This window comes from Copadichromis virginalis, linkage group LG12 (genome assembly GCF_057382275.1).
Source record: "Copadichromis virginalis isolate Kocher_CV1m ecotype Utaka linkage group LG12, C_Virginalis_male_GT1.1, whole genome shotgun sequence".
NCBI classification, from domain to species: Eukaryota; Metazoa; Chordata; class Actinopteri; order Cichliformes; family Cichlidae; genus Copadichromis; species Copadichromis virginalis.
This window is the reverse complement of record NC_140629.1, coordinates 21,751,322-21,765,330: the sequence shown is the minus strand read 5'-3', so window position 1 is coordinate 21,765,330 and position 14,009 is coordinate 21,751,322. Positions and strand designations below refer to the sequence as shown.

At 38.1% G+C, this 14,009-nt stretch overlaps 1 protein-coding gene across 2 annotated transcripts in view; it reads right to left on the bottom strand.

Moving 5' to 3' along the window:
- Positions 1–14,009, bottom strand: part of sgsm1a (small G protein signaling modulator 1a) — a 36,968-nt gene that overhangs the window by 22,017 nt on the left and 942 nt on the right. For both annotated transcript variants that reach the window (XM_085475362.1, XM_085475363.1), the window contains exon 3: positions 1,546–1,621. In XM_085475362.1, coding sequence (XP_085331488.1) covers positions 1,546–1,621 — 76 coding nt within the window. The remainder of the gene's footprint in view (positions 1–1,545; positions 1,622–14,009) is intronic.

Below are 14,009 nucleotides of genomic sequence, written 5' to 3'. Positions count from 1 at the left end.
GAGTAACTTTTTAATTTTTTATTTTTTTTACTTAACCTGTGTGTTTTGTGACATTTAAAAAAAACCCATAAATACGCATAACTTGCTTTGTCCTGGCCTAACCAATCATCCCAAGAGTCAGAGTTTAGGTTCTAATCTGAACACCATTAGAAATTATTTATTTCCCATTAATAATGATGGTCTGTGTTACGCCATGCCTTTTCCCCCCCAACAGTCTTTGTCTTTGCACACAGCTAGTAAAAATATCACCTTTTCTGCAAGCTGAGAGTCATTTTATTCACACTTAAATCCACAAATATATCTTGTTATTGATTACAGCTCCGGTCTGAGCCAGACATCCGATGAGCGTGACCACCTGCATGTGGGCAGTGTGTTTCTCGCACTAATCATACTGCAATCCAGAAGTGTGATTTGGAGGCAAGAACAAAAACACTTGGTAAAGGACTGAACTTTAAATATCTCTTATTTGTACTGAACAATAAATATACTCTTGTGCTAAAAGTGTGTCACTGCCTGCTGTTAATGCAGTAGGCATTGACACACTCATCCACCATCCACCATCTCTCCTTGTGGAAAAACTAATTCTATAACACAGACCAATGGATAATTTCTTTGTAACAACCAAATTTTCTTTGAATGTACTGAACATCTCACTGTTATCAATAACTCTACATGAGAATATTGATTAATCTAATATTAATTAAAGAAATTAAATTCAGTTAGTGGCGTTGGAATGAGTGTAAATAGAATAGAATAATCCTTTAATTGTCCCACAAGGGGAAATTGGGTTGTAACAGCAGCAAAAAGACACATATACAAACAGAACAGAACACAGGGCATAGAACAGAAGCACTCAAAATCTTTACATATTTACATCATGGACAATAGTTACCAAAACAATACTGTACAGTTATTAAAATTAAAGTACAGATAAGTGGCAAACCCAGGTTGTTGTGTGCAAACAGAGCAGGATACTGAAAGATGTTTGAATAGTAAGAATATTTAGAATAACTTGAAAAGTACAGGTTGTGTATTGTACCTGTGCATTAAAAGTAGACATGTAACTTCCAATAAATTAGTATATATAAATTGAGAAACGTAATGTGCAAGTTATAACAGTAGCAGTTGTTTGGTTGAAAAAAGCAGAAAAAAGCAAAAAAAAAGCAAAAAGCAAAAAAGCAGAAAAAAGTGCAATGAAGTGGCTTAATGGTTAAGAGAAGTATCACTGCGATTGCTTTGTTTCTAATTTTGTCCTGTAATCAATAAATGACTTGTGAGATATAAGCAAGTATGATTTGTGTGAAGTAATTTTGAGCAAGGCATCATGTATAATTGATAATATTTTAATGGTTGAAATTAATCATGAGTTTTAGGCCACTTTTAAGAGAAACGTAAGATCAGGTTGTATAGTTCGACATTCAGAGCGAAAGATAAACAAGAGAAAGAGTTCTGAGTAACTTGACTGAAATAAGCTGACATTAAGCCGTTCCAGCATTACAGAATTACTTGGAGAGCAAAAGCTTCACAATTTGTTTGATTACTCACCACAAAAGGACACAATATGGCTGCTGTCTTCGTGGACAAATTTCCTGGTGACAGCTTCTTCCATAATCTGCTTCACCTGTCAATGACATGGCAGATGTTGGGTGACTCATTCAATAATATACCACAACAGGCAAAATTTGGTGGCACAGGAAGATAAATAGATATTTCAAATCTAATGTAATTTTGTGCATAAAAATGAGCTCAGTGATGAACTGGGGTTTGAAATTAAGGTGGGAGGGACACTGAAGAAGGAAGAATGCATGTTAAGTTGGTGGATGAGTCACCAGCTCTCATCTCAAACTACTGGGAAATGAAGGAGATATATTTGGGTGTGGAAGGAGAAAAGGGAAGGGATGGGAGTTCATCACAGACCCTTGTTTCTTACTTTTCACATCCAAATAAATCAAAGCCCAACTTGTTTTTTAAATAAGGATAGAGAGGGTCAGACATCAGAAATGGCTATTATTCAGGTTTTGTCATCTCTGGGATCTGTCCCTCTCTCTGATCACATGCCAACAGCTACAGTTAGAGCCATAAGATTTTGGACAATGACACATTTTTATAGTTGTGAACCACCACAGTGGAACTAAAAAACCAAACAAATCAATCAACAGACTGATGTGCAGACTTTCAGCTTTTAATCGAGGAGTTTAACAAAAGCATTGCATTAACTGCTTAAGAATAGCAACATGTTCTACACATACATGTTATCAAGGGAAATATGGATGAAAAGTGATTGGACATTTGTCTGACACCTGGTTTCATGACCAAGTGAGGCCTGTTGCCTCGTTATTCCACAATGCATTTAGTAGACAGATGACCCCGGGTTGACTAAACTTGCAATTGGTAGCTGTTCACTGGAACTCTCAATATGAGGTCCAAATGAGGGAGGCCATCATCAGGCTGTAACTACTGGTTACACTCAGGAAGAAGTAGGCCAGATTAGACTTTGTCAGAAAACATCTAAACCAGCCTGCACAGTTCAGAACAAATATTTGGTCAGATGAAATCAGGATGAATCAACTCATGATCTGACACCACATTATCTGTCAAACATGGTGGAGGCTTCGGCACGCACTGTATGTTTTCCAGTCGAAGCAGGTCACTACTGTTTATTGAACATGTGACTGCTGATAGAAGCAGTCTATAAAGATGAATTCAGAAGTGTACAGGGCTATACCCTCTGCTCAGATCAGACAAATGCTGCAGAAATGAACAGACAACACTGCGCAGTGCAAATAAAGAGCAGCCAAAAGCAGACTGCAAAAGCAACCCAAGGTTTTCTCAAGGGAAATAAAATATTCTTTAATGGCCAAATCAGTCACCTGTTTCAGTCAAACAGAACATGATTGCCAAAGGCCAGAAAAACCCACAAACAAGCAACAACTGCAGTAGGTGGTTGCAGAAAAGGTATAACATAACAGTTAAAGGGAGGAAACAGAATTTGGTGATGTCCCTGTCTTTCTAGACTTCAGGTAGTCTTTGACTGCAAAGGATTTTCATCCGATTATTAAAATAATCCTCGTATTTAAAATGATGTTAGCTTGTTTAATTACTTTTGATCTTCTGAAAGTGGGGAACTGTGGGTAAAAATAGTTGTAATTCCAAACCATTTACTGCTAAGATTTTTGTTAAAGCTAAAAATCTGCATATCGATCACATAAAGATTGTATCCACTGTGGAGGTGCACAGAGGCAAAACTACAAAAAAAGGTAAGTAGTCGGATAATATAAGGCACTAACTGTATAGCCAATAGTTAAGATGATTGGGTGTATCAGCTGCTCTGGTGGCTATGGAGACATCCTACTGTGTGGGCACTGGTCTGCAATATGCATGGAAAGTATCAAGCCCTGGACACGGCCACACAGATAGCTGTAATTTCCTGTTGAAATGAGTCTGTCCACAATGACCATATTGCACTGCCAGGTTCACCCACTACACACAAAGACATTGACTTACGGACACACACACACACACACACACACACACACACACACACACACACACACACACACACACACACACACACACACACACACACACACACACCTTCTCCAGCACATTAACTCTATATTTCGGTGGCATGGGCAAATATTTTCTCTGTGTGGCACTTCTGCAACTGTAAGGCAATGAAATTTACAGCGGGATCATAATATTTTCCACCAGATAAAGTTCTATCTTCAGATTGGATTTTCCACTATGGCACAATTAAATTGATTAATAATTTCATTACTAGTTTACTCACTATACATAAATGGATTATGCCACCTGTATTTTGATCTCACATTTACTGTAAGAAAACAGAGATAATTAAATCACTTCAGGTCATCCATTTGGCATTCAGATCTTTATTTAAGCAAACATGAGCTGTTAAAATATGAAGGCACACAGTACTTAAAGGCTGGCTATTATCTAACTATTACTACTGGCTATGAGGAATTTAAGTACTGCTGTTAATCAAGATGACAGTAATTTTAGCTACCTTACTGTTGATATTTATTCTAAGCATAGCATCTGACGTTTATGTTTATTGTTCATTTATAAAATGCTAATCTAGTTCTCAAACAAATGAGGTGAAAAGTGTTAACCTCTCACTTAAATTTGATTTTAAGTGAGAGGTTAACTATAATAACTGAAAAGTACTTTTTATACTTGAATAAAGTTACTCAGACATTTGGCAGTACTGGTAAGTTTATATAGTGATGTTTAATACTGTGCAAAAATCTTGAGTCACCCACCACGTCTTTATATTTTGCTTGGAAAAGGCTTTCCACAAGATTCAGGAGTATGTTTATGGGAATTTTTGACTATTCTTCTAGAATGGTAAATGGTAAATGGCCTGCATTTGTATAGCGCTTTTCTAGTCCCTAAGGACCCCAAAGCGCTTCACACTACATTCAGTCATTCACCCATTCACACACACACATTCACACACTGGCGATGGCAAGCTACATTGTAGCCACAGCTGCCCTGGGGCGCACTGACAGAGGCGAAGCTGCAGGCAAGAACTATCCCAAGTATTTCATTTGTAATGACCATGAAGAATACAATATGGATGTTGTGGCAAATAGTCTCAATGAATTCTTTGTAACTGCTGGACCAAATTTAGCAAGAACAATCACTCATCCTGGGAAAGCACAGGAAAAACCCGATACACTGATTGACAGAAATCCATATTCTATGTTTCTCACAGCCGTTGATGAAAATGAAGTTCTTGAAATTGTCAAAAAATGTAAAAATCACAAATCTTTGGATTGTAATGATATTGATATGATAGTGGTTAAAAGAGTCATTGAGGCTATTATAAAACCATTTACATACATCTGTAATTTATCATTTCAAACTGGTCGATTTCCAGACAGAATGAAAAGAGCAAAAGTTATACCTCTATACAAATCTGGAAACAAACACCATTTCACAAACTACAGGCCTGTCTCTTTACTACCTCAATTCTCAAAAGTTCTTGAAAAACTGTTTAAAAACAGACTGGAAAAATTTATAGATAAACATAAACTACTCACTGAGAGTCAGTACGGATTCAGATCAAGCAGATCAACATCATCGGCACTATTAGATTCAATAGAATACATCACAAATTCCATAGACAAAAAGCAATATGTGGCTGGGTTATTCATAGACTTGACAAAGGCATTTGACACTATAGATCATGATATATTAATAAGAAAACTGGAACGTTATGGTGTCAGAGGGGTAGTTTTAGATTGGGTCCGGAGTTATTTAAGTGACAGAAAGCAGTTTGTGAAAATAAATGGTGGTTGCTCCTTATGTATGGACATTGCTTGTGGTGTACCCCAAGGGTCAGTTTTGGGTCCAAAATTCTTCAACTTGTACATTAACGACATCTGTAAAGTGTCCAAAGTATTAAAAATGGTTCTCTTTGCTGACGATACAAACATTTTTTGCTCTGGTGATGATCTGCAGAATTTATTGGAGGATATGACTAATGAAATAAGTAAAGTGAAGTTCTGGCTTGATAAAAACAAATTATCATTAAATTTGAATAAATCTAAACTGATGTTATTTGGAAATAGTAGTTTAAATACAAATGCAAAGATTCAAATAAATGGTGTTGATATTGAAAGAGTCAGTGAAAATAAATTTCTGGGGGTAATAATAGATGAAAAACTTAACTGGAGAGCTCACGTAAGATATATTCATTCCAAAGTATCACGAAGCATTGCAGTACTAAACAAGGCAAAACAGGTATTCGACAGAACATCACTTCATATTCTCTACTGTTCACTGGTTTCACCATACTTAAGCTATTGTGCAGAGGTCTGGGGCAATAACAATAAAACCACATTACATTCACTTTTTACTCTTCAAAAGAAAGCAATTCGAATCATCCACAATGCAGGTTATAGGGAACATACAAACTCACTATTTTTGCAGTCTGAAATATTGAAAATTGACGATATAGTGAAATTCCAAACAGCACAAATTCTATTCAAAGCAAAAAATAAAGAACTGCCAGGTAATATTCAGAGTATGTTTTTTTTGAAAGAAGGAAGTTATAATTTAAGGGGTTTTTGTAACTTCAAAACAATGAAGGTACGTACTACAAGAAAAGGCTTTTGTGTTTCTGTTCATGGAGTGAAACTATGGAACAAACTGAATATGGAATTAAAGCAATGTCCAAACATAAAACTGTTCAAAAAGAGTTATAAAAATATTATCTTCTCGATCTATAAAGAAAAGGAAAATATTTAAATTAAGTGAATGTCTCTATTTAAAAACAAACAAACAAAAAATTCATGATGTGATATTATAGTATATAGTATATCAGAAATCTGTTCACTATTTTTATTACAAATTATATCAGTAAGGAAGCTGACTAAATATTCACTGATAATTTATGGCAAAGGGGTGGGATTAAATAAGTGTATACTTCTTCCCACTCCCTTTCAACATGTAAATTAATCAGAATGGTTTTTTGTATGTAATTTGTATAGTATTTTTTTTCTCTCTTATTTCTTTTCTAAATGTACTTGTATATTGTTCACATGTTGAAATAAATTACCAATCAATCAATCAATCAAGCACAATGACCAAGCACAATGCAATTATTCAGATCATGTGGTGAACTCAAACACTGATGTTGGACAAGAAGGCCTAACTCGTAATCTCTGCTTTAATTCATCCCAGAGGTGTTCTTTTGGGTTGGACTCTGTGCAGGCCAGTCAAGTTCTTCCACACCAAGCTCCCTTATACATGTCTTTGTGGACCTTGCTTTGTGCACATGTGCAGTCGTGTTGGAACATCCCCAAAACCGTTCCCACAAAGTTCCACAAACATGAAATTGTCCAAAAATGTCTTGGTATGCTGAAAAATTACGAGTTCCTTTAACTAGAACTAAAGGACTGAGCCAAACTCCTGAAAAACAACCCATAATCCCACTCTGCATTGTGCTTGGTGATGCAAGGCTCAGATGCAGCTGCTTGGTCATGCAAACCCATTCCATGAAGCTCTCTACACACTTCTCTTGAGCTAATCGGAAGGCCACATGAAGTTTGGAGGTCTGTAGCGATTGACTCTGCAGAAAGCTGGCAACCCCTGGGCACTATGCACCTCAGCATCCACTGACCCCGCTCTGTGATGTTACGTGGCCTTCTACTTCATGGCTGAGTTGCTGTCATTCCCAGTCACTGTCACTTTGTTATAATACCACTAACAGTTGACTGTGGAATATTTAGTAGCGAGGACTGGACTTGTTGCAGAGGTGGCATCCTATCACAATACCATGTTGGAATTCACTGACCTCCTGAGAGCGACCCATTCTTTCACAAATGTTTGTAGAAGCAGTCTGCATGCCTAGGTGTTTGATTCTATACACCTGTGGCCATGGAAGTGATTTGAACAGCTGAATTCAATGATTTGGATGGGTGAGTGAATACTTTTGGCAATATAGAGTACAACACTGCATTTCCTACCCCTATTTTTAAGACGGAGACTACAGGCACGAAAATGTAACAGATGCACAAACACTGCTAAGAAAATCTGCCAACTGAGCTCTCACTGTTTATGCAAGATGACAAATTAAATCCACAAATCTTTTTTTTTTCTAAATACTTGGACGACAAATGAACCCAGAAGCCTGGAATAAAAAAAAGCAAAACAACTCACTAATTAGACAGCAGTCATTACTCAAACTTGGACTGTTCGCATCAGTAGCATTGTTTTCTTTAGCATCAACAGAAATGATTCACACTGCCGACACGCCAGAGAAAGTGGCAGTCACTGTGATGCACACCAGCTCCGTTAATGATTATATAAAAGCCTGCGTTCACGCAAACACACACACAAACGCTTAAAACACAGAGGGCTTTTATATGCACCAATTTTTTTTCTCAGTGCATCTGACACACAGAAAACTGACTGCTAACTTGAGGAAGCATCCTCCTCATCTCTCTCGTCTGGGCTACAGATCAGGCCTCTGAGGAATTTATATGGTAAAACGTCTAAGCACAGACAACCTACAGGTTTCTATGGAGACGTCACGAGTCTCACAGTGGATCACTTCCGCCAAAAGGACGCGCAAACATTCATTCATCTCTGAAATAAGAGGCTGAATGCGGCTCTCCGACAGCCACTATTAATATCTAGATGCGCCGTGTTGTCGTCATCTTGTTACTCTGGCATCAATAAAGCAGAAATACCACCCAGACTTTACTTTTTAAAGCAACCATATGTGCTACAATATCACCCAAGAAACAATATATTCTCACTGAGATTTAAGAAAAAACTGAAAATTTAGAGAAAAAAATGATTCATTTCATCAGCAAAGCACGATGAGTCTGCTTGAAGGCAACAGCATGAGTGATAAAGGATCTTTTGAGTATTCCAATTAACTCCTCCAAGAGCAGAGAAAGGAAATAAGAGGGAGAGAGAAAGCTCCTTGCATTAAAATCTCCATCCTACATTATTCATAATCACTAAGTCTAATGCTGAATGAAGGGAGCGCACAATGAAAAAAATAATTACTGTTATTCATGTTAATCTACGGCACATGGAGCTGCAGTTCTCTTATAAAGAGGTCCAGCTGAATCACGATTCCATTATGTGAATTACAGCTTAATACCGAATGAAAAGAGTGATCAGCTGTAAAAATGGCAGAGAATGTGATGCCACCATAAAGGTCAATATAACCAAAAGACAGCCCAAAACAGTTCCAAGGTACTCTAACCACAGGGTGGCTTTTCTAAAACGTCTTTCTGATGACGGCACCTTTACGAGGACGCTGTGGGATTTTGAAGCGCTGATTGTACAGTGTCAATATTCAGCCTTGACATGAAATAATTTTACACGACGTATCATTCGAGGTCGAGACAGGACAGCTTTAGAGGAAGCAGGGCCCTCCATTCACATAACATGGTCCAGTTTGTGCAGATTTGCCTCAACTGCCATACTAAACAGCATGAAGTACTGTAGTTCAGTTTGATTATAAGCAGTGTAGCAGCAGTGCACCTCAGCAAAGCCAGGTAATCCTATCCTATCGATTTAAAAGTGTCACTAGGGCTACTTTCAAAAAAAGAAAGGAAGATTTGGGATGTTGTGCAAAATGTAAATAAAAACAGAATGCACATTTCCAAATGTCATGAACTGACATTTTTTTCACAGAAGAACATGGAAAACATCAAATCTTTAAACTGAGACATTTTACTATTTCATATGTAATATTTGCTCATTTTGAATTGTTGTCTCTCTCCGGGTACTCCGGCCTCAGTGTGGACTGACAACCTGTCCAGGATGTAAACCACCTCTCGCCCTATGGCCGCTGGGACAGCCGCCAGCCTCCCCGTGACTCTGAATTGGCTAAACAGAAGAAAATGGATGGATGGATGTTGTCCCATTCTTGAATGACATAGCATTCTAACTGCTCAGCTGTCCTGGGCCTTCTTTGTTATATTTTTCCTTTCATGATGCATCAAATGTCTTCAAGTGGTTAAAGGTCAGGATTGTATGGAGTGCAGGAAGCAATGCTGCTGTAACAGCTGCTATGTGTGGTTTAGCATTGTCTCGGTGAAATGTGGATGGCCTTGCCTGGAAAAAAAAAAAGTCATCTGGATGGAGGCATATATTCCTTTAATAAGTCACTTTTATACACCTTTCAGCATTGATGGTGCATTTTCCAGATATGCAAACTGCCAATTTCAGAAGCGCTAATGCACCCACATACCATCAGAGACGCAGGCTTTTGAACTGAGAGCTGAAAATAAATCGGATGGTCCATAAAGATTTTTACATTTTGACTTCTCTGACCACAGAAGAGTTTTCCAGTTTGCCTTAGTCTGTTTTTTTATGAGCTTTGTCCCAGAGAAGATGGCAGCATTATTATGGATTATGCTTATATACGACTTCTTCTTTGCGTCACAGAGCTGTAACCTGCATTTGTGGATGGCACGGTGAACTGTGCTCACAGACAGTGATTTCTGTAAGTGTTCCTGAGCCCCTGCAGTGACTTCCACAACAGAAATGTTCTGTTGTGGTGGTTAATGTGGTGCTGCCAGACAGCCAGAAAATCACGTGCATCCAATATTGCTTTTCATCATTGTCCCTTGCACACAGAGAGTTCTCCAGATTTTCCGATCTGTTGATGATTTTATGTATCGTATACGATGGGATATAAAGAGTCTTCACAATGTTACATTGAGGAAAATTATTCTGAAAGTTTTCCACAATTTCTTTTTGAAGATTCATGAGCTTTACCGCTCTAAAATGCTCTTTTTATATCCAATCATCTTCCTGACCTGCTGTCAGTCAAACTAATTAGTTGCAATTACCACTTACGTTTCCAGCTTTTAGTTGCCCCTGTAAAATTTTTATTTTATATTTTTTCATGAGAAAGTTGTTTTTTTTTTTGTAAATATAACATAGATATCTTTTCTATGTTCTACTGAAAATAATCAGATTTGCAGGTCATTACATTTTACACAGCATCCTAACTTTTTTTGGAATTGAGATGCTAGTTTTTAATGAAACAATCTCAGAAATATTAGTTTCTAATACAATAATAATATCTGATGTTTTCCCTGCATTTGTCCCTGCAAAATGAATGCATCAGCCCTGGATTAGTGCTGTAGCCACTCCATAATCTGCTTTGTATCTAGTAGCTGCTCACTACTGAGTCAGAGTCTCCGTCTTGCAACGTCTGTGAAGAACTGGTTCTTGTACAAATCCCTGAGACCAGGAGTATACGCACAAGCAATCAACACAACATGATGAAATTCACAGACCTCCACTGTGTTTGCTGCACAAACAGTTAAAGTGAAAAATCTCTATAAACAGTCAATCTCTCAGTCTATTCAGTTTGACTACCTGCAAAAGTTCTCACTTTGATTCATTTGCTTTTTTTGTCCTCAAAATGTAATTAAGCCAAGGCCAAAGCTCTATTAACAATTTCAAAGAAAGTACTCCGGATGTGCATAAATATTTACTAGATTCTTCCCTTGACCGCGCTCTACCTCTCCACCTAGTTTTATGAAATTCCGCTTGGTAGTTTTTGTGCAATCTCGTTTATAGACAGGAGGAACTCAAGACCCAACAGTAAAAAATTAAACAGGAAACTAAATGACACAGCTCTTCAGTTTCTCTCCCTCTCTCTATTGCCCCTTCTCTCCTTTAGCAAACACAGGTGTGTATTTCTGTTTGTGTGCATGTGCACGTGCACACGTGATTTTCAAGAAGGCGGAGGGAGCAGCACGATCAGAGCGAAATGCAGCCAGACAGAGTGGGGCTCTGTATCAAAGCTGAGGCAAATAAGATTTCTTATTTAAAACAATTTTGCACCAGAAGGCAATTCAGCTGTCACAGACATCCTGCGCTCTCTGGATAATGGCCCACATCCAGGTATATTTGAGCAGACTGATGGCACAAAACCAGCTGGGCAAGGAGAGTGTGAGAACACACAGCATAGAGTCACCATATGGCACGGCCCACACTGAGTAATAAAAACCATAAACTGATGTGAAAATGGCACAGACAACAACAACAACGTCTATCTTTCCTTTCAGGGACTGAAGAAGTAGATACAGCTTTTTCAAAAATGTTATCAACAGATTTAATAGATGTAGCAAAAAAAGAAAAACCCTAAAAACCTCTGAATAAGTTTCCACTATCTCTGATTTTGGCCACTCTTCAGCTGAAAAATGTTGAAGGATGTCTCAATTTAGCTTTTATTAGACTCCTCTAAAGCCATCAGTTTCTCCTGATTGAGACATTCCTTAGTGGATTTCTATTGGGACCAGAATCTTTATCCTGCTGAAAGCTCCATTTCTGGCTCAGGTTCAGTTTTTGGATAGACTGACCCAGAACTCTGTGATATGACGCTGAATTCATAGTTGACTAAATGACTGTAGGCTGCATGAAACAAACCCAAACTATAACATTTCCATTTCCAATCAAAGTTGGAATGAGGACCTTCTCCTAAAAGATGTTTTTGTTGTGAACCAAACATATCTGCTGGGTACTTGGGCTTCCTCCCTCCATCCAGAAACAAGCATGTTGGGTTAACTGGTGATTCTAAATGGCTTTTGGCTGTGATCTAGATAAAGTGCTTTAAGTGGTTTGAATGGTGGGTGAAACTAGAAAAGCGCTACATAAGTACAACATATTACATTATTGATATTGTGGCCAAACAAACGTATGTGTATATATTTCCGTTCCTAATGATCTGGTCTTTGGTTGCTTTGTAAAACAGTAGCTTAGCTTTGATGCTATTTTTGGACAGCAAAGGCTTTTCCTGACAAAATTCCACACAGGCTACATTTCTGATTGCTCTGATTGTAGATATATGGAGTTTGACACCAGGCTCTGTAAGACTGTCAGCACGTCATGCAAAGACATTTTGGGTTTCTGAGGCTTCTTTTTGCATCTAATGTCCTGCCTGTGGGCTAAATTTGCTGGAGGGCAAAGTGAAATGTTTAACATCTAATAGTTTTCCTTGCAAATAATTCAGATATCTTTTTAAATCACTTGCCACACTCTTAGACATTCATCGGCACAGAGAACCTCAGATGTCAAAGATTTTAAAAGGACCTCCTTTACAAGCTTCCGATCACTGCCAGGATCAGTGATGCTTTTTTAATTATGAAAATGTTTTAAAGAATGTAAATTGTATGTGTCATTTGTTTGCCCATCAGCTCAGTGTGTATCCTGATCGAATATGGTAAAAAAAAGAAAGTAACACTTTCCACTCTTCTTTTTTCTTTTCAGATTCTTACATCATTAAAAATGCTGATCTTCATTAAAAAGCTGTCTGAGAATAAAGTCGCTGCTACGCTAACAAAGAGCCCCAGTGAAAGAATCTTTGAGAGGCCTTATGCACACAGAGAGCATATTTAATCATGGGAAGGGTCTGCTCTCCACAGATAAACACTGGAGAAGCAGAGGAAAACAAATCAGGCCACCGCCTCTACACTCTTCCTTTCACAACATTCAGGATGTGATGATTTAAAGGAATAAAGCCCAGTAGAGCATGAGGTAATTAGAGAGGAAAGTTAAAAAAAACATAAACACTTTTATCAAATGAAGGTTGAAAATGTCTCCATGCAACAATCAAACAGCTGTTACTGTCCCTCTTCATCTGAATATTCTTTTAGAGACCAAAACCAACAAGACTCGGAGGGTTTGGGTTATATTAGAAAGGCGTGGATGACACTGAGAAAACCTACCCTGTACAAACAAAGGGCAACAAAAACGCTTAACTGTAAAGTATACACCACTACAGGACAATGGAAACACAATAAGGTAACACACAGCAGTCTGCTAACAGACATGCACCTGTCATCTATCTCCAATACACTGGATGTGCTTTCGTTTTAGATTTCAGCTGTCAGAATGTTATTGCTCTACTGTGAATATTTCAACGTGTCTCTGTTATGATAAATCAACTTCCTGTTGGGGAGTTTTAGTTTCCTGCCAGTCCCATGTTTGGGTGGACGCAATTACGACCCCAGAAGCTTGCTGCTGATTTAAATAAGGTTGCTATGTGTGAAAGAAAGGGTGTTATTACTTTAAGGAAGCTGCTGAGATTTAATACATGTTTTAAAAAAAGGAGCAAAGTGGGGGAAAAAATGGTGCCACTCTTGTTTACCTTCAGCATCTATATGAAAGGAGGCTCTTCACAAAGGCACGGCCCATCAGTTTGGACATCTCACAACATGTTCACTTCCATCATGCTTCCACCATCAAGGCAAAGGTTTAGCCAACATGCCAATAGATACTATCTATTTTCAACCATTCCCCTCCATGACTGGTGACATGTAGGACATTTGGCTCTCGGACTTTAGAATTTCACCTGCAGTTTACTTTAATACTTACTGAGCTGAATGTAGTGTGCCTGCTTATCTTCAAGACTGTATAGGGGAGTGTTGGCGGCACAATCACCTCGACCGTTCATCATAATCTAATGAAACTCTATAACCTTACTAAGGCATTCATTTTGT